The sequence below is a fragment of the Cydia amplana genome, chromosome 1, assembly GCF_948474715.1.
Source record: "Cydia amplana chromosome 1, ilCydAmpl1.1, whole genome shotgun sequence".
NCBI lineage: Eukaryota > Metazoa > Arthropoda > Insecta > Lepidoptera > Tortricidae > Cydia > Cydia amplana.
In genome coordinates, this window is record NC_086069.1 from 28,006,072 (window position 1) to 28,027,398 (window position 21,327).

General features: G+C 38.3%; 1 protein-coding gene across 1 annotated transcript in view; it reads left to right on the forward strand.

The window, feature by feature from the left end:
* The window catches only part of LOC134652159 (ATP-binding cassette subfamily G member 4), a 43,345-nt gene extending 26,552 nt beyond the window's left edge, over window positions 1–16,793 (forward strand). The window contains exons 2-11 of the mRNA XM_063507324.1: window positions 9,250–9,420; window positions 10,250–10,386; window positions 11,116–11,261; window positions 11,723–11,961; window positions 13,177–13,427; window positions 13,889–14,057; window positions 14,423–14,523; window positions 14,953–15,108; window positions 15,757–15,962; window positions 16,522–16,793. Coding sequence (XP_063363394.1) covers window positions 9,250–9,420; window positions 10,250–10,386; window positions 11,116–11,261; window positions 11,723–11,961; window positions 13,177–13,427; window positions 13,889–14,057; window positions 14,423–14,523; window positions 14,953–15,108; window positions 15,757–15,962; window positions 16,522–16,663 — 1,718 coding nt within the window. The 3' untranslated portion in view covers window positions 16,664–16,793. The remainder of the gene's footprint in view (window positions 1–9,249; window positions 9,421–10,249; window positions 10,387–11,115; window positions 11,262–11,722; window positions 11,962–13,176; window positions 13,428–13,888; window positions 14,058–14,422; window positions 14,524–14,952; window positions 15,109–15,756; window positions 15,963–16,521) is intronic.
* Window positions 16,794–21,327: the final 4,534 nt, after the last annotated feature.

The following is a 21,327-nucleotide window of genomic DNA, read 5'->3' on the forward strand; positions in this document are numbered from 1 at the left end:
AGGCTCACATTACATTAATTATTTTATGTGGCATGCCAAAGGCCATGCATACTTATCTAACGTATATTATCAAATTACCTAAACAAGCGATAAACAAATAAATATCTTCGTTAAATATTTCACAATGTCGATCATTTCGCAATGCTATTGACATGCGTATGTAGGTCGAAACTAATTGATTATGTGCGTTCATTTAGTAGGTACCTACTGAATTACTAAGGAAGCTAGTTTACAAAATTAGGAAATTTAAATGGATAAACTGTGAATTAACAAACCTTGGAAATAAATGGAACGTGTCTCGCCCAGACACTTACTTATTTCTTTCTTAATACTTCACAATACTTACTTATTTCTTATACTTTAACATAGATACCTACGTTATATCTATTTAAAATCTAAAATCGTGACGACTTCATGTCACATGACGTCATATTCCAGTTTAGGCAACGGCACACGAAAATTCGCGTGATACTTAAGTCCAAAGATCATTTAAATCTTGAATTTTTAACAGCTATTCAAATACACAATAAAATGTTTAAATACGTCATTGTCTACGTATTTAATTTAAACAGGTTTCATTGCAGTCTGTATGTTTTCTAATGTTAAAGGAATCCTGTATGAGATCAGCTATCTCCGAAATCTATGCTACTTTTCCATATAACCTTAATTCCCCTAACTTACTGTCTAACTTGTATATTTATTTACCCTTTGAACCCTAATAATGCATAATATAGTCGTCATGACAAATCGCTTCCAAAGTCTTATATTTATCAGGCCTAGCGCCACTTGCACCATCCCACTAACCCGAGATTAACCGGTTAAACGATAACCCAGTGTCAAATTGTACCGGTAATCTTGGTAACTCCAGGTTAACCGGTTAGCCCGGGTTAGTGGAATGGTACGTGGGCCTTACGAGCAAAAAGGAACTGTTAAAAGATTTCCATTTGTTTTAAAATTTGAATCAATAACATACATGTAGAACATATATGTATATATAAATTTCTTGTCCAGGCTCCATTGAATCGCCTGCTCTTGTGTCGGATTGGTAGTTTGACCCGGAACCTCCTAGACACGAGACCGTCGGGCAGAAGTCGGCGCATTCGATGGTTTTAAATTAACCGCGTCTAATTATCATAGCAAAGTCATTAAGTAGTGGGCATAACGTTCGCAACGCCTTGTTATCTCAACAAAGATCAGTTTGTTATGCTTCCGCACATTTATTTACAAAAATACCACACTATCGTACCTACCTACACAGTGGTGCTAGTGATATTGATTATATTCTAATTGTGGGAGAGTCGATCGGTCTTGAGAACCAGATAGAGGTCCTACCTATTTACCGACAACATCGAAAATCGAATCTTTAACTGCCTCTCTGTCACTCGAATCATGGAGAAATAAATATTGATGAAATGTACAAGTGCGATAGAGAGACAGATAAAATTGAGGCTCTTGGTGTTGGATAATGTTAATGTGTGGAACCTAATTTTCTTCTGACCAAACGTTTCCGTCTCAAAAAGGGGGCAAATTCTAAATACATTTCACAATTGTAGCCATTGACATTCCGTCATCCCCTTATTTATAGAGCTTTGGGTATTTTTAGGGTTCCGTAAGTACCCTAAGGGTAAAAACGGAACCCTATTACTAAGACTCCACTGTCCGTCTGTCTGTCACCAGTCCGTATCTCGTGAACCGTGATAGCAAGCCAGTTGAAATTTTCACAAATGATGTATTTCTATTGCCGCTATAACAACAAAATATCTGGGAGTACGAGCTTTGCTCGGAAAACATATAAAATCTCAAAAATTAGCGTTTTCCCAGACATAATACCTAGCTAGATCGATTTTTCGCCCCCGAAAACCCCCATATACCAAATTTCATCGAAATCGTTAGAGCCCTTTCTGAGATCCCCGAAATATATATATGTCGGAGCGAGACACCAGAAGGACGAATTGCAGCGTTACAGTTCATAGTTAGACGCCTGTATAAAGTCGATTAGCAATGTTTGCCTACGTATTATTTGCTTGTAACGAAATAATAAAGTTGCGTAGTGAATAACGCCACCATCTATTGGCGTATTGTTAAACTAAGATGACAGGTAGAAGGCTTTGGAACGTCAAGAGGTGTATCTTGAGTGAACGTAGGCACGAGTGGGCATTTTTGTCGTTATGTTGGTAGACTGGTCAGGCAGGTTTACCAACTTGAATTGGAGGCGGGAGCGGTTGGCTCCGCCGCTGGAACTGGCTTCCTTCTTCTTGATCGGACCGCGCTAGAGATCGGACGTTAGCCAAGCTCGTGCCTAATTCGCTACGTTCCTGAAGGCTTATACCTGAAGGATTATTCTGAAAGCTTATAGATTCTGACGTTCTTTAACCGTTTAGCTAAGTGTTTTATTCCAAAAGTGTTATTTTGATTTCTTATGTGCCATTAGAAGCTTACTTTTGTAAAATAAAGATTTGAAACTATTTCATGTGATCTTTTTGTTTTAAATCAAATAATTTTGGATCCAATTAGTGATTGGTCGTTTTGATTATTTAGTACTAAAATATAGTAGGCACTAGTATGGGTAACGAGTCTGAATTCTGAATGTTTATTTCATGCGTTGGTAGCATACCTACTATTTTGGCTGTGAAGTAATACATCTAGGTACTACCCCCACGCGCCCACCGCCATTAGGACCATCCTTCTCCGATATATATATATATATATAAATAAGTAAATAAATAAATATGCAAGAATTGTTCGTTTAAGGGTATTAGATAGATACTAAAAACAGAATAAAATAAATATTTAAGTGGGGCTCCCATACAACAAACATGTTTAATTTTTTGCCGTTTTTTGCGTAATGGTACGAAACCCATCGTGCACAAGTCCGCCTCGCACTTGGCCGGTTTTTTTATAATCTCTTCTCGTACTTATTTTGCTCTAAAAACCACTGGTTTATCCAATAACTAGACTCGCATGCACACCAATCCGAACATACACGGCTCAAGTGTCAACACAATATGTTTATCTCTGTAAACACTTCGGGAGCCGCCGGTGGAGAATTGTTGGTGCGTGTGCGCATGTTGTTTCCGATTCATAAACATACTTTACTTGACATTTGAAAGATAAATGAGGATAGGAGCTGCTTGAGCACTGAGATTAAAGTAATCCGTTTCTGTGAGATAAGAATTTGGAAGCAAATATTTAACTTGCAAAAAAGGTATTCGTTTGTAGGATAAAATAATATATGAATATACGTATTTTTCTTTAGTAATTTTTTTCCTCATTTGTAATGCTAATGGCTTTTCTTAGAACTTCTCGTAAATTACTAGGTAGGTAGGTGTATGTTGGTAGGTCTTCTTCTTCTTATCGTGTGAAGGGATCATAACTAAATAATATTTTGCCAATATCTTGCCACCTCTAACCCCCGGGGGGTAGCTCTTATGAGGTCTTCTGTAGTGCACGTAATTGGACACAGGGAACACTGCATCATATGTCGCGTTGTTTGTTGGTCGCCACATTCGCATAGTGCATCACTTTGTCCCGGGTTGATTCCCCATTTCAGGAGGTTATCTTTGGATCGGCCAACTCCCGATTTTAATCTATTTAGAGATTTCCAGGTCATCCATTTTTCTCTTGCGCCAGATGGTAAGTGCTCGTTAGGTGTTATGATTAGATGATTAGCTCGTTAGGTGTTATATGTTGGTAGGTTATACTTTATACTCTTTAAAAAATATACAAAAATTTCAAAGAAAAGAATCGACTAGTATGGCACTACAAATGCGAAACTGTTACAAACATCGTATTTCCTAGACTTTCTAAATCTGTACATAATAACATAATTAATGAACACCTAGAACTAGGTTTTATTTACGTTTGTTCTAAACGCAAACGCAATTTATTCAATGAATATTGTCCTTGCAACCACTCAATAATATAATAAACATTTTAAATCAGCCAATTAATGTTAAGTAGCCAATAGCACTCAAGAGCAGGTCAAACTGGGAGCCTACTCGAAGATTAAAATCTTTAATAGATTAGTACGGCTGAAGACATATGTAACTCCGTATAAGAAAGGAAAAACCGTGCCTCGGAAATCAAGAAAAAGTCGATCTGTGTATCCGTGAATGACTTTGGCCATAGAGAAAAAAATACATAGATTGCTCACTCCATACATCAGTTTTAGTACCAAAAAGACTATTAGCATCTAGCATCGAGTAGTGGAACTATCAGTACTGCTACTTGACAATAGATGTAGCACCGACCGGAAAGTCTTATGCTGTTGAGATAAGACTTTCCGGTCGGTGCTACATCTATTGTCAAGTAGCAGTACTGATAGTTCCGCTACTCGATGCTAGATGTAGACACTGAAATTAATAGTCTAACTGATGTATGGAGTGAGCACTCTTGTCTTACTATTTATTTCTCTATGCTTTGGCCTACACCTTTGGCTTATGCTCGGCTAGATGGCGTTGTACGATACCGTTTGATATTTAACAATTTTAACACATAGGTATCAGTGAAATAATATGGGTCCAAATGATATAAATATAATAAAACATTTAATCCATATATATGATAATACTAGCAAAAAGCAGAGCTTTGTAAGGGCTCGCGGAGTTTTCCTACCTAAACGTACCGGACCGCGACATTGATCCAGTCCGAGGCTTGTTCCATGATCGATCGAGTGGGTACCTATGTAATAAGTCCGTTAAGAACGCAGCTATAAGTGAGAGCAAGAAAGAAAATATACTGACCGGATTCCGGTTGCTGTCCGGTACGCCTGTCTGTTACAGCTTTTACTTTGTCCATTAAAAACGTGTCCAGACGACAAAATCAAATTGCCAATTACATCCACATGTAATATACAATTTCATAAGTGCTTATTATTACATCCTACACGGTCGCCCAGTACTTTTGTACTGGCTTTCCTACATAATGTTAGGTCAGCGAGCCAATGTCCTTGAATTAAATTTTTGCGTCCACACCACACAATTGAGCGAAAAACTATCCCGTCTGGACACCTACTGGCGGTAATCACGCTGCTCCGCACATAAACACACACACACAGTTCCACTAGGTACACCCAGGGTTCAGCATCAGCTCTATCTTGGATACTGCTCTTCTAAGTGCTCATTAAGACGTGTCAGATGACCAAAACAGCGTGTGCCTATGTTGCACCAAACCTATCTTGGGTACTAATCTCCTAAGTGCTTATCAAGACGAGTCGGATGACTAAAACAGCGCTGACTAAAACAGTTGCAACAAACCTGAGTTCCACTTGGTACTGCCAGGGTTCAATATCAGCTCTATCTTGGGTACTGCTCTCCCAAGTACTCATCATAACGAGTCGGATGTCCAAAACAGCGTGTGTCTATGTTGCACCAAACCTGAGTTCCAATAAGTACAGCCAAGGTTCAGCATCAGCTTTATCTTGGGTACTACTCTCCTAAGTGCTCATCGATACGAGTCGGATGACGAAAACAGCGTTTCAGCAACAAACCTGAGTTTCACTAGGTACAGTCACCAGCAAAAATATATGACTGTGGGCAGGCGTGCAAAAATATCTGATGCTCCATTGGAGGCATAAGTAGGTATATGACGACACTACCTCGGTAAAATATGTGATGCTTTGTAGCTGGCTAAAACATCGTTAGTCTGTATCCGCATAAATATCGGATCGGGACGCTTACAAATATTTGACGACTCATAAAAATCAAAATTATGTGATTACTCTCATCTGGCATAAATATCTCTCCACTGTGAATGCAAATACATCGGACGGCAAACGGACCGCCTATATATCTGACACGAAATTATGAAATATGTCATCAATCGGCAAAAACAAACCATACCAGGATAGCATAGAGCCTTAAATTGCAATGAAGTGATTTGACAATTCACGACAAGAGTGCAGACTTGTCATTGCATATGTCTTCGTGAATTGTCAAATCACTTCATACAATTTACGGCCCTATACCAAACCTGTATGATTCGTTTTTGAAGGTCGATAACATATATGTGATTTTCCAACGTGTTTCTTACATAGGTAAGAAATAATAAGAATATACTGACCCCCTCCCCCTACCCCCCTACCCCCCTACCATATACATATTACGTAAGAATCTAAAGGAAAAAACGAGTACGCGTTTGATTTGTTTTAGTGTTTATTTTTCAAAAAAATATTTTTATGAAAGTTTATTTGTACGTACGTTTGTACACTGACTGAGTGTAACACAAAGTCAGGAGATGATCCGCTATACTTGGAACGTGGTATCATTGCATGCAAACAGGACAAAGGTACTTGAGCTCGTTTAAGCTAACTCTGCACCGTGTTTGATAGCATAGAGTGTGGAAGTACTATTCTTATTTTAAACGTCACAATTTCATAGAAATTAAAAAAAATCGCATCTTTGTGATCTTACGTAAGAACTATAAAAACCCCCTCCCTCCCCCAAGTAAGAAAAAAATTGAAAAAATAAGATATCTACGACACCCCTCCACCCCAAAATCGTCTTACGTAATGAATGAATGGCGCCAAAACTGTTTCTCGAACTGAAAATACCCGATTTATGTTTGCTAACACAACATGACTGATCAGTTCCTCAGCGTCACAAAACATACGAGTAAATTGACCTCCGCCAGGCGTGTCTCACTCCGCGATTTCGTCGCTTTGCTACAGGTAGCTAAAAGTAAATCCGTTCGGCCCCAATTTTGGGAAAAGCCATAAGCCGCGCGTGGCGCTGTCGCCACCTAGCGGCCATATCTGTGCTGATCGTAACAGACGCGTTTTGTTAGAGAGTGAGTCTTCTGTACTTAGTACTATTATTTATTCTGTGCCTCCGCAGTGAATATACAGCGAGATTGATTGTTCTAGTAGGTATTCACAGAAACTTAATTGCTAAATTAGGAATCAAACCAAGCGAAGCGAGGTGGGTCTGAATCCAAAATTTTAACCCACTTTTGTATTCATCGTTGTTAATGGCATACGCGCCATCGACATTATTGAAATTGAAAACACCACATAGGTATCTTTGTCTGAGTACCCACAACGCAAGCCTTCTTGAGCTTTTCTGGGGCTTAGTCAATTTGTAAAACAACGTCCAATATTTATTTATTTATTTACTACTAACGCCATCTGTTAGAGAAATATAACATTACCACGAATGTTAATTCATTGTTTTGCCAAAAGATGGCGCTAGTAGTAATACAAAGTGTTATTACATTATTTTATGTTTTTAGGTTTATAAAATGATATTTTTATGTTTGATAACACATCTAGACATGAATTTAAATTACTATGTTAAATCTCAAGCCTAACAGTGCAGTAGTTTTTCCGTAAAGTGTACCACAAGAATGCATAGTTTGTCGAATAGTGATAGGGCTCGCTTCGCTCGCCCTAATTATACATTTTAATTTTGAGTTTTAATCGTGTGTCGATAGATGGCAGTAAATTTACTGTGACTACAAAGTTTACTATGACAGGACCCTATCTATACTATCTATATTCTATATTCTCTTTAGTACGGCCAAGTACGGCTACCGCCGGTTTGACACTGACATATTCGCTAGCATGTGCGTTACTTACTTTTTATGCATCTCGCTCGTATTCGCATATTAGTAGAATACATTTTTTTTAATTTTGTGTTTTGAGGTGCGCGGGAGAAGCATCATTACGAGTCGAGCCATGCTCACATCATATCAATAACGAGTCAAGTAGAGATTTTTAAATTTCAAATAGACCTCGTTGACAGCTAATCGCTGACGTCCGTATAGGTTATCGCGGCGGCTAAGGAGGGGGGGGGAGGGTCAGCAGTATCGCGGAAACGGGCCCTGTCGATCAACTAGGTCATTTAGCGGGTTGTCAGGACGTTTGTCAATACGATATAGGCTTAACCCTTCGCATGCCTTGGTCGAAAATTTGCTAGTGAATTAATAAACTTGAAATTGTTACAGTCTATATTGTCAGTCTATATGTACGAGATAAGGCATACGAAAGGTTAAGCCTTGGTTAAAAAGCTAAGGTTAGGAAAAAACTCTCCCCTTTATTCATAAAAGTTTTGAAGGCTCAATTAGTTAATTTATGTTTTACTTATCCCTTCCTTACAAATGCAGAAGTCAACATGATAGATTAAGACAAACGATTAATAGTTTATGAAATACGCCATACTAGTATATGTACAAAACAGGTTTCCGAACTCGCTATAAGCGAGTTTTTTCTTCGCCGATGAATAATTTTCTGCTAACGAAATGAATTTGCAAAAAAGTTTAAAATGTAACTACATAAAACCATTTTTTTAATTAAGTAGTATTTCTTAATTAGATTACAATGAGCCTTAACACGGTTAACACGTTAAGATCACAGTGGTTTATTACGTTGACTAATATCTTTATCATAAGCCAACTGTAAACAACGCATTAAAAACATAATTCAACTTCAATCACGTGTCGTGCAAAAGTACATCTATGAATTAATAGAATACGTACAGTTATACACATACTAGGTGAATACAAATATGTATAATATATATAGAATAACTGATCTTTGGAGCCAGTATGACGCAAACCCTCCGATAATTCGTATAATGAATCAACATAACAATAAATAGGAAGTCTAGGATCAACCACTAGGTACTTAATAAAAAAAACCACTCTAATGCAGACAAAAGGTCCATAAAACATTATAATGGTATTGAAATGCAATCATTGCAGTAGAGCGGTTTTGCAATCTAATAAAAATCAATCTAGGGCGAACTTGTGCAGTGAGAGCTCTTTAGGTTTTTTTTGTTAGTTCGAATAAAATTCGAGATATATAATATACATTGCCCGATCGTCATCGCGCATCAATTTTGCAGCAGTAAAGCTGCAACAGCAACGCCGTCGCCATTTGAATTAAACCTTTACGTATTTAAACTGTTGTGAGACATGCTATAACATTGAATAATTTTACGGTTTAGACTCATTGTTTTAAGTCACTCGCGCGACATGTATTGAGATAAAATATTTTAAATATCCTTCCGGACGGTATATACTTATCCTATCGTAAAAAGTAGGTTGGCTATCATTATAATAAGTATTACGACTATAATAAATGAATATATATTGAATCTTAACTCAGAGATAGCTCTTCTACCATACATAATTAAGTTGAATTTGATTGCCACTTTTTTAAAAGAACGCATTCCCACTTTCTAAATCAAAATATGTATTGATTTCTCTCTAAATTGCGGACCCTTAACTCAAGTAGCAATTATTTATTTTCAGGGTACAAAGAGATCCTCCATGGCGTCCACGGCCGCCTCCGGCCGCGGCAGCTGGTGGCCATCATGGGGCCTTCAGGCGCCGGCAAATCCACATTACTGGACGTTCTGTCAGGATACAGGGTCACTGGGGTCGGAGGAGCGGTGTTCCTTAACGGCAGGGGCAGGATCATGAGTAAGTCTCAGTTTTTCTTCCATTGTTATTGGAGTTTTTTTTTGTCATTAAACAAACATGACTTTGAATGCCGTCGACTTATGGAACTAGATATCAGACAGATTATATTTTTATTGGACAAAATCATCGGTCCTTTGAACCGCTGACCCTTCCAGTCCCAAGGGCGCGATATCGGCCCAGCAATGATAATTAAAATTCAATACGCCGATAGTTTCAGCTCTATAAACGTATATTTGTAGTATGTGTGACCGCTCTGTCGTGAAATACCTAGACTCGGGGTACGCTAACTTTGCACAAGCTTGGTAGTAAGAATATACATACCTATACAGTGTGGAAAAAATTAATGGGCCCTGGAGGGAAAGTACCTTAAATTAGCTCATTTTATTCCACTAGTCGATACAGGCGGCCTAGCCAAGGTGACGATCGCTATCACTTCGCAATCGAATCGCTTTGTGTCTCTCTATCACTCTTCCATATTAGTGTGACAGTGACAGTCGCGTTTCGTTCGCTACGGAGCGTTAGCGATTAGCTTGTTGGCTACGGGCCCAGGCCCCCTAGCGATAATGTTTGTCACCTTGTCTAGGCCGGCAGTTCATGTTACTCTTAAAATTTCCACAAGAAACTTTAGGTCTTACATTCGCCTATCGTACAAAATATCCATAAAATCAAATCGAAAACTTAAGGTTTTAAGATAGGCACTTTCTCTCCAGAGCTCCACACTGTATATCTTTTTCCACACTGTATATCATAAGCTCCGTACTTGACATAGCAGTTGGCATGAAAACTTACCGTGGTCCGACTCTAAATCATTTCCATATTGCAATTCCAGAGCAATTCAAGAAGATGTCGTGCTACATACAGCAAGACGACCGGCTGCAGGGGCTACTTACTGTAGGCGAAAACATGTCCATGGCTGCCAACCTCAAACTACCCACCAAAATGGATGCCTACGAGAAGGGGGAAGTCGTATGTATAGTTACTTGTACTTTCTAGCACATTATAAAATCGTTATAGGTACAACTAGCTGGAAAATTTCATGGGTACAATATCAATGAATTAATTCATAATTTATCCATGCAATCTGCAGCTCACTGTACTATGACTAAAATATATCAGGGATTTTGGTCCTTCGTCAGTGTTGCGGGGGACTTATGGGGTTTAGAAGCTACCTAAAAGTATGAATACGAATAAAGAATTGATTGATTGATTGATTGGAGTTGGGCAGAGGAAAGTGAAGCTAAAGTGGCAAGTTTAGGGGCGAGTGGCCCTCGATAGGTTTTGGAATAAGATATTTAATGGGCGTATACTTTTATCCTGGTAATGCTAATGAAAAATAGTGGACGGTATCGATTTTTGAAAAAATGACCGTCGAAAGTCCCAGGAATTTGAGTGTGATGTCAGGATTTTTGTCAGGATACCTAGATACTAATATTCCATTTTTTATATTAAGCCGCCTGATGCTACCTAATTTGAGTCCCATCCGGCAGTAAACTTATTCAAGTGGAAACACTTCCTCCCCACTTCCACGTCTCGACTTTCAGTAAGTATTTAATCATTTTTGGAAAAACGGCAAAAGTTAATACAACAAAACTGCCAATGAACCATTCCATTTTTTCCATTAAATTTTCTTTAATAGTTGTCTATGGAGTATGTTGTTAGGACTTATAGTGTTCAAGTTATATTCTCCTTTTTCAGATAGAAAATATTCTCACGAACCTCGGCCTCTACGAACACTCCTACACCCGCGCAGCACGGTTATCCGGCGGACAGAAAAAGAGGCTCTCGATAGCTCTGGAGCTTATTAACAACCCTCTTATTATGTTCCTCGATGAGCCCACTACGTAAGCAACTTCTTCTACTTCTTCTTCTTTCTTCTTCTTTTTCTTTTCTTTGGGTGAAAGCGATGATGGCCTAGCGACAAGCCGTGCGACTTTAAAACATAAGGTCTCTGCCGTCGCTGGTTAGAATACCGGCTCGTACCTATGAGTTTCTTGGAGCTTGTACGATACGTCATTTCATATTTACAATCACATTTCAGTGAAGGAAAACGTGAGGAAACTAGACATGGCCGCCGAATTTGTAAAAAAAACTAGTACACGTATTTAGATTTTTTTAGGCCTAGCCAAAGCTAGGAAATTATGATGAGTTAATTAGACTCTCAACTTTATGTGATTCAGATATGTCGTGGTCAGATCTTAGAATTGATAATTTCATGATGTGGCAATCATGAAGAGATTGGTTGGCCACGAAGTTAAACCTAACCTAACAATAACTATTCTAACCAAGTATCCCAACTTTCCAGAGGCCTCGACAGTTCCTCGTGCACACAAGTAGTCCAGCTCTGCAGCAGCCTCGCCCGCCAAGGCCGAACGATCGTCTGCACTGTCCACCAGCCTTCGGCCTCGCTCTTCGCGCTGTTCGACCAAGTATATGTGCTGGCCGCCGGACAGTGCCTCTACCAGGGCACCACGCAGAACCTGGTGCCGTACTTGGAGCAGACGGGCGTGCCTTGCCCCATCTACCACAACCCCGCTGACTATGGTAGGATATGAAGCTTTCTACCTAAACATTTACAGCAGCATTCCACCAGATTTACACTTACGAAAACTAATCTCTTGATTTTTAACGATTAAGAGACTGATAAAATTAATAAATGACTGTACCTACCACCTACGTAATTTGAACATAGGCTTTAGCAAAGAACGCAAATAACGCTTATAATTTATGTAACATTAATAACGTCATAACTGACCATTGGACCGGACCTTTGCTTTGCATCATAGCACTAAGGTTTGAGAATTGTCAATTATCAGTATGGACGATGGACTTCCATGATGGCGTGGCGTCTCGTGAATATTTTTTTGGTTTTTGCTCATTTATGTTGTTAAAGTGTAATATTGATAGCATATTATGCTGTAAACTAATGTAAAAGTGTACATATATTAACTCACATTTATAGACGGGTCTAACGCGAAATTTATTCAATTACCTTTATATACCGACGTTTCGACACAGGTTTCACTGGTCATGGTCGCGGCCAACTGATGTCCCAGCAAAATGTCAAAACAGAGATTTGTGCAACTACCCGACGAAAAGTGTATGAAAAAGTTTGGGGTAGACATCACATTTTCAAACCACCCACTACACATAATGTTAATTATTGTCAATAGTCCGACACGCAACACTCACAATATCCACGCACACGTCCGAAGATAGATCCTATGGCTTTAACTTCTGTACAACGCCGAACATCTTCTTACATCTGGCACAAATCACCGGATTGAGTTGCATAGACCAAAAGTTGTCTCCACTGAACGCCATTATTATCCTCGAGTTGTGCGAGAAGCAATTGAAATCAAGAAACACCCCAGGAATTTTAATAGGGAGGATGGATTCAACTTATCGCTAACTTGGGAACCAGTGATACAGAAGTTAAAACCAAAGGATCTATCTTCGGACGTGTGCGTGGATATTGTGAGTGTTGCGTGTCGGACTATTGACAATAATTAACATTATGTCGGGTAGTTGCACAAATCTCTGTTTTGACATTTTGCTGGGACATCAGTTGGCCGCGACCATGACCAGTGAAACCTGTGTCGAAACGTCGGTATATAAAGGTAATTGAATAAATTTCGCGTTAGACCCGTCTATAAATGTGAGTTAATATGTGTTCAAAACGCGAAGGTTTTAAATATTATAAGTGTACATATGTATCTGTTCACGAAGTTAATAACCTATAAATAATATTGATTTCAGTAATCGAGCTAGCATGCGGAGAATACGGCGAAGACAAAATCCAACTCCTTACAACCAAATCAGAGAACGGTAGAGCGCTGCACTGGTTCGATAACCCTGAGTCCATCCCCAGCATGGAGGCTCTGAGGAAGCAGTTCCCCCTGAGCGCGCTGAAGGCCCAGGACAGGGGGTCCAGCAATGAGGAAACGCCGCAGTCCAACCAGAGATCTGTGCTCATCAGGACTGGGTTCCTTAAAGCTAAACGAGATGCTGTGAGTAATTTTCTTATATATCATTCAATTGCTTGATATCTTACAGTGATCTCTAGGAATCGTCTCATTTTGAAGACAGTCAGTTGTACTGGGTTGAAAAGGCTTATTCAAACTCATAACCTGTTAATACAATATAGAATACACTGATTTCAATGACAGAATAAGCCTACTCTATATTTTTCCTAGATTAAGAAATGTCGAAACCAGAATGCTGAAGACATTTGTTTTAATCTAGCACTGTATAAGACTTATTATTCCTTGGTCGTAAATTCGTCTGACTGACTGGCAATGGCAATAGTCCTTAGCCTTACACTCTGACGGATGCTCGGTGTACTTCAACTGTACCCCTTATATTTCATTAAATTATCAAAAGGACGTTGGATTCGGCTCCGCGCACGCCTCCCAAATTTTTGGAACAATAGAAACAAAAAAGGTATAATAAATTATTATAAATTTGACAGACCATGACCCACATCCGTGTCCTGGTGAACATCCTGGTGGGTTTAATGCTGGGGAGCCTCTTCATCAACGCGGGCAACGAGGGTTCCAGGGTGCTGGAGAACTATAACCTGCTGTTCGCCATACTGATGCACCATATGATGTCGCCAATGATGCTGACCATTCTTACATGTGAGTTTTTCAATGCATGTTTAGCTCAGAAAGACTGCGAGCCCTGGGGCCTTACCATGATGTCTTATTGCGATTCTGTTTAGGACCTAAACTGAATTGCTAAAGGACGGAGCTAGGTACATAAGTCGCATAGCTCCGTCCCTTAGCAATTCAGTTTAGGTCCTAAACAGAATCGCAATAAGACATCATGGTAAGGTCTCTGTTAGAGTCTGTTCGGAAAGAGAAGAGTCGTGGAATGTATTGGGCCCCATGGCCCATACATTTTTTCTTGTTCCGCACAGACTCTATTTGTAGTGCAGGTGGGCCATTCTACTATTCTTTGTACTTAGTAATTTTTCTAACTCACTTTATATTTTTTCTTTCAGTCCCGTCAGAAATGTCGATCCTGTCCAAGGAACAGTTCAACAGATGGTACTCCTTGGGATCCTACTACCTTTCCATAACTCTCGTGGACTTGCCAGTATCTGTAAGTACCCTTCATATATTTTACCTAATTTTCCTTTTTTCTGAAGACAATGAAAGTATATCCTTTCAAATAAAGAAATTAAGGAGAATTACATCACTCTCGTCAGTCTGACACTTTGTTACCTCTTCACAATTAAACACTTAAATAAGAAAACTTAACACTGAGCCCATATTTAGATGAAATTTGGAATGGAAATACTTTGACGCCCGGGAAAAGACACAGGATAGTTTTTTACCAATCAGCATCATAAAGATAAAATCAGTGTAGTGACGTATCAGGAGCTCAAAACAGTGGCTGAGAGAAGAACGGAATAATGGCGATGACTCCACCGACAAGAGCAGGCTCTTAAAATTGTGATGCAAACGAATTCCCGGGCAGTAGCCAGTTCACCATAATTATTTGTCTAAAACGAAACTGTTTACTTTCCAGGTGGTATCATGCTTCGTCTTCAGCGTGATAGTCTACTTCATGTCAGCGCAGCCGCTAGAGCTGACCCGGTTCACCATGTTTTTCGCCATCTCCATGTACACTGTCCTGGTGGCGCAGAGTTTCGGACTCATGATCGGAGCAGTCTTCAACGTGGTTGTGAGTATCATTATGTGCCTCATGATATATAAGTACCTTTTCCAAGGATTTTGGCAATAACCGGTCGTGCGCTGCCTTAATGCAATGGTTGCCGGCGATCTTGATTGCCTGATTGACTGCGTTCTCAAGTTACTATTCAAGAAATTCTCTGCCCCAGCAGCCATTGGTTCTACGATCAGTATGCCGTATGTTTTTGATATTCCCCCTTTTTTTCTTAGGAGTTGGTTAAAGTAGCTTATTTCTAAACTCGAAATGGTTAGGAAATGGGGATACCCATGGGGATACACATTTCCTAACCTTTCTACGTGTATCTGGATCCGGTAAATACTCTTTCCATTTCTCATGCTCTGAGCGTCATTGTTGTTCAAAAATATGTGCAGAAAGTGATACGTTTCTGCACTAGAGCATTTAACTTTCCAAGTACGATTTTTCATTTTTTAAAGATAAACAATTGAAATTTAGTGGATTTGTTATACAATGTCCATTCTGATTTTTACCTCCCCATTCCATAGTAATGATTCTTGTACCTAAATTGTTAATAGTAATTACCCTCGAGAAACGGTATAAAAATGTATAATCATTAATCAGTCATGTTTTTTAAAATCACTTGGTTTGGTTCGCAACTCATAACTTCACCTTGTTTTACAGAACGGCACATTCCTGGGCCCGTCTCTCTCCGTACCCATGATGATGTTCGCCGGTTTCGGCGTGACGCTGCGGGACCTGCCCTCCTACCTGTACTGGGGGTCGTACGTGTCCTACCTGCGCTATGGGCTCGAAGGACTGATCAACGCCATCTACGGGATGAATAGGCCCGTACTCGCCTGCGAGGATGAATTATATTGTCATTACAAGTGAGTAGATACTGAAGGTTTTAGATACATTTTTTACCGTGACTACCTACCTATCGTAATATATAGCGAAATATAAGTAAAGAAAGAGTGGTAACTCCATACATCAGTTTTCTTGCCAAAATGCGAGTTATTTCGTACTTAGTCGACATCTAGCGTCAAGTATAGCGGACATTATCAGTACTGCTAGTTGACAATAGATGTCGTGGCAAACAAAAAGTCTAATGCTTGACAATTTTTAGCTAATATTATAACCGGATTAACCGGAACTCTATTTTCAATTCGTTGTAAATTGTTTTAGTACATAGGACTACCTATGTACTAACATTTTTCGTCAGTAGCGAAACTTCTGTACGGATATGATGGTCGTTCTTGTCTACGTGACAGCGTGATAAAACGGTGTCCGTCACTTTCTTTCCCACGGTGTTAAACAGTGACAGTTATTTTATCACGTGGATAAAGATGGATAAAGCTATCCATAATAGGCTGGCTGGTGACGTTAGATGTCGACTACGAAATAACTCGCGGTTTGCAACCATACCTATTTATTGTTTTTTTCCAGGTATCCCAGCAAGTTTTTGAACGAGATTGCGATGCGATCGGATATGTTTTGGTGGGACATCCTCGCTCTGACCATCAACGTAGTCGTCCTAAGAACACTGGCCTTCTTTTTACTAAAATGGAAACTAAACGCAGTGCGATAAAATATGTTTGTACGTAATATTTGTGTAAATTGGTTGGGTAGTGTAGATACCAGTCTAGCTCTAAATTGTGTGACAAGTGACAATTATATAATATTTAGTCAAGTAAAATTGCCCGAAAGAACTGGTAGCAAGTAGCGAAACAAATATTTTTAAGTGTTATTAGAATAATAGTATCTTTGAAATTTCTGAACAAAGTTATTTTTTTAATTTTGTGCGATATACATATAAGTGACACAAAATAATCTATTGTAGTAGGTAACGCTGAAACTTCTTTGAAAAAAAAAAAACATTCCATAATAATAAAAACATAAAGAAATTTTGATTATAAGTTTATTCCAAAAGAAAATGTGATGGTTAGATTTTTAATCTGTGATATTATTCCATGATGTTTTTTTTTTGGTTCTGCTTTGTAGTTTTGTGTCAAATCCATGAAATGTCTGATACAAAGCTGGAATTAGTTGCCAAGCGGACCCCAGGGTCCCATGAGCCGTGGCAAATTGCCGGGATAACTCGAGGAAGATGACATTCGGTGGAGACGCAAGGATTAGGTTTAGGTATCTACATATAGTTCGATATGAAAGTACTTGCCTAAATTATACTTCCAAAGATTAAGTGGTAATGTAACTATACCTCTTTTACTACCTATTAAGTGTAAATAGTTGAAAAGAGCTGAGGCTCAGGTCACATGTTTTAAAGTTAAAATAATATACGCTTAGGTATATTATTCGTTTTATTTACATAAATGTAAAACAAAACATGTTAATTAAGTAGGTAGTAATAATTTTGGAGCGCCTTTAAATATACAAACAAAAAAAATATAGTAGTTTTGTTTAGAGTCTATACTTTAGACATCAAGAGTCTCAAGAACCCTCTGCCATAAAGCCGCCTCCGTACAATCGAAGTGACATGAAATTTGGCATAAACTTTAAAGTAGGTACTTACCTATCTTAAATCTGTCTGCTACGTTTTTATTGCTAAAAATTGTAACCATGTCACGTGACTGTAAGACGGACACGTGACCTGATCGAAAAACTGTTACAATGTCATTGAGTTTTTCTTTATTGATTTAAATGCCATCTAGTGAGTTTCCCTCTAAGTAGTATTAATATAACTCGAGTACTAACAGTGATGTGCTTAGGGGTTTCAAGTAATGCTACGAAATAACGCTAGATGGCGTTAACCTCTATTATACATAGTGCTGCAGACATTTTGCAATAGTGATTGAGTTTTCACTTCTGCCGGCACTCCCTGAGTGCAGCCCGTTGTTTTTTTGTATTATAATTATTATTAGCAACGAAAACTGGTACCATGGATACGAGTATAAGTTGAATTTCAATGCCAACTTACCAAGTTTCATGTCTTCCGTAGGTAAGTTTTAAAATGAGAGCGTCACTGCGATTGTATGGCTGCCGGAAGGTTCGTGTGACTCTTAAATACCTAGGTGGTTAGTATTTTAGGTAGTTTTCAAAGTTTATGTTTTACATAATTCAATTGTACCTACATTCGTCTGTAGGAGTAATGTATGCACATGTCTGTGCTTATTGTCTATATCTTGTTTGAAATTATAATTATATTAGCTTATTAGCTGCTCAATTACATTATTTATTATTGTAGGTATAGGTTAAAATATTTATAATAAGGGAACTTGACATTTTTATAACTTTTGTACAAAAAAAACTACGTTTCCTGGTAACTTTTTATAATTATCAATAAACATTATTAAACCCATAAAAGAATTGTCTTTTATTGAGACAAAAATATTTCACCTTTCTTACGAAACCCTGAAAAGCTGATATTTATACAAATATATCGGAGAGAGAGAGAGAGACAAGGTCATAACTAGTTTGACTTGTTACTTGTTACACTCAACATTTTTAATATTTTAGTTTAGGCATAAGGTTGAGACAGTCCAAATACAAAACGTGGTATTGTTCCTAAAATTATCCCGCCGCATAATATCTGTGGGGTCATTTTTGAGTTCTAATCAGAGAGCCTACCGCGAAAACTGAAACTCGCAAATTGTGGGGATCTTTCTCTTTTACTCCAATGAAGGCGTAATGAGAGTGACAGAGAAAAATGCTCGCAATGTGCGAACTTCTATTTTCGCGGTTATAGCTCGAATTCTATAGGTACCTAGTTATTCTAGTTCGTAGGTGACAGTGTTCGAGTTGGACTGTAGTTTTTTTGCGATTTTAATTTATTTTTAAATATTAATTTCAAACTTAAATTACTAATTTTATCAATGATAAGATTAGGTTTATCATGAGCATGTATGTATCATCAATCATCACGTATCATCCAAATAAATAGTCTAGTATAAAGTTTAAGAAGCTGTCCGGTTCCTTCTTGTTATGAAGGAATAAAAGTATTCGTTTTTGTTTAGCTTGAAATCATCGTAAAAGTAAATCTTAGTAAAAACCTTCAAGGAAAACTAATATAGCAAACCTGTACGGTTACCATCAGTTTGTCACTGACATAAACGCCGTCGAGAACGTAATTTACTTTCTATACATCCCGTTTGCACTAATAAGTATGCGAGTGATATCAGTATCAAACTGATGGTAACCGTACTGATCGGTTAGATAAGCCGTTTTTTGAGTTTTCGCTAAGTCTATTTTGACGAACTAAGGAACCCTACACTGAGCATGACCCGACATGCTCTTGACCGGTTTTAAATAGTATATAAAGTAGGTACTAAAACGTTTTCACTCATTTTTTGCGTTAGGTACTCTAAATGTGTCCTATATTTTGCAGATTTTGCTATCACATTACATCGGTAGACTTTACGTAACATTGAATATTCCAAGGCTCGGAACCGGTTTTTTCTTCATACAAAAAATACCGGTATAATTACGTTCTTTTTCGTTCTTCGGTTTATTATTTCATTGTTAATGGGACAATCTAATAATACGAAGTTGGTACCTAAATACATGATTCAGTCCTACGTAAAGAGCATAAAATAATTAAAAATATTGGGCTATGTTGGGTAATCGGTTTTATAAAAAAAACCGGTTCCGAGCCCTGATTCCAACTGTCTGTGTTGGAACACGGGTATTCTAAAGCGATTGATAAATAATGCTATAGATAAAGCATTATTTATGAATCGCTGAATTATCATTCAATCGGTTAATTTGAATGATAAATGTATTATGTAGACTTAATATAATATTAAGCGAAAGATAAACCGCTAAGCAGTCACTTTCACTTCAACCACTAAGAAGGGGATGTATTGAAAGAAAAAAAATGATTTTTAAATTATTTTTATTTGTGTTTTTTGTAAGCGCGGAGAGTAAAATCGAGAATTTTGTTCAGAGATTTGCATACGACTATGAGTTATACGAAAATGTTTTGGATCCAGAGTTGTGTCAACGACACTTACGTGAAATGGATACGTTTGAATGTAAGTATGTATTTCCATCGTAACTATTTGAAAGTCCAGCTATCACTTTACTATAAAAGCAAGTAACGAACAATGTCAAGCTTTTGGAGCACACTTTTAACTTTGGCGAAGTAATTTATTTTGATGGAAGTAAATTATTTATTGAATGAAGAAGAAGAAGTATTTTTACCCGACTTATTAGGCAAATTACTTAATACAAAAGGAAGAGTACGATTTCGATAGCTTAGACAAGTGAAATCAGGCTGCATTTAATAAACTCCAAAAATATGTTCTATACCAAGAAACCATACTTAGTCTGTCAAAAGTTTTTCAATCATTGTTACAATATAATTTAATGGAAATACTGTGTCAAAAATAGTAATCTAAAATTCTGATTAGACTGAAATATTTACCATTTTCCCAAGAGGTTTATATTTATAATTACACTTTAATTTAAATTAATTACGTTTCATTTTATGGTTAGGTATACGGGGATGAACACAGGCCTTTATTCCTGACTATTCCTGAGTCATGGGCATTTTCTATGTCGTTTTCTATGTCGTAGTCAGATTGTATAATCCGCCGTATTACATTACGGCTAGCCGTTTTACAAAACTGGGGCGTTTTGAAATGCGGCGGTTCGACGATTAGCCGGATTGTCATTGCGATACATTCTTCAATAAGGCGGCCTACGTTTAGCCGCATCGTATCTACTATTTAGATTGTAGAGTGACCAGTTCTTTCGGTCGTCTACGTAACCGGAGTTTGACAATGTTTGCAATTTAATTTATTTTTACCATGGTCCCACCGCACTACTTGTGTTTCTTTTCCAAAACATTTCCTTCACAACTTAAATAGACGGAGCCCCGCAAGCGGGGCTCGTATTTCTGGGCGGTTTGCCCTTCGGGCATCTGAAGCTACCTAACGAACCTAACCCACTTACCTACCTACCTACGCTTTTTTCCCCAAAGTGTAATGTTTTCACGGACGTCTCACTATAAGTCAATAGGTAGGTTAGGTTCGTTAGGTAGCTTCAGATGCCCGAAGGGCAAACCGCTCAGAAATAGGAGCCCCGCGAAGTGGGGCTCCGTCTAGTTAAGTTGCGAAGCAAATGTTTTTTGAAAAGAAACAGTCCTACGAACTCCAGATTTGATGGACACCCCAGCGTTTTTCATAGTTTGTTGTTGTTATGTCAGGCAGCGCCACGAGTGTTAAAAATGGGAACTAAAAACTGTCAAAGCGGCGGCTAATGACAGTAATGACGTAATGACTCGCTGTATTACAT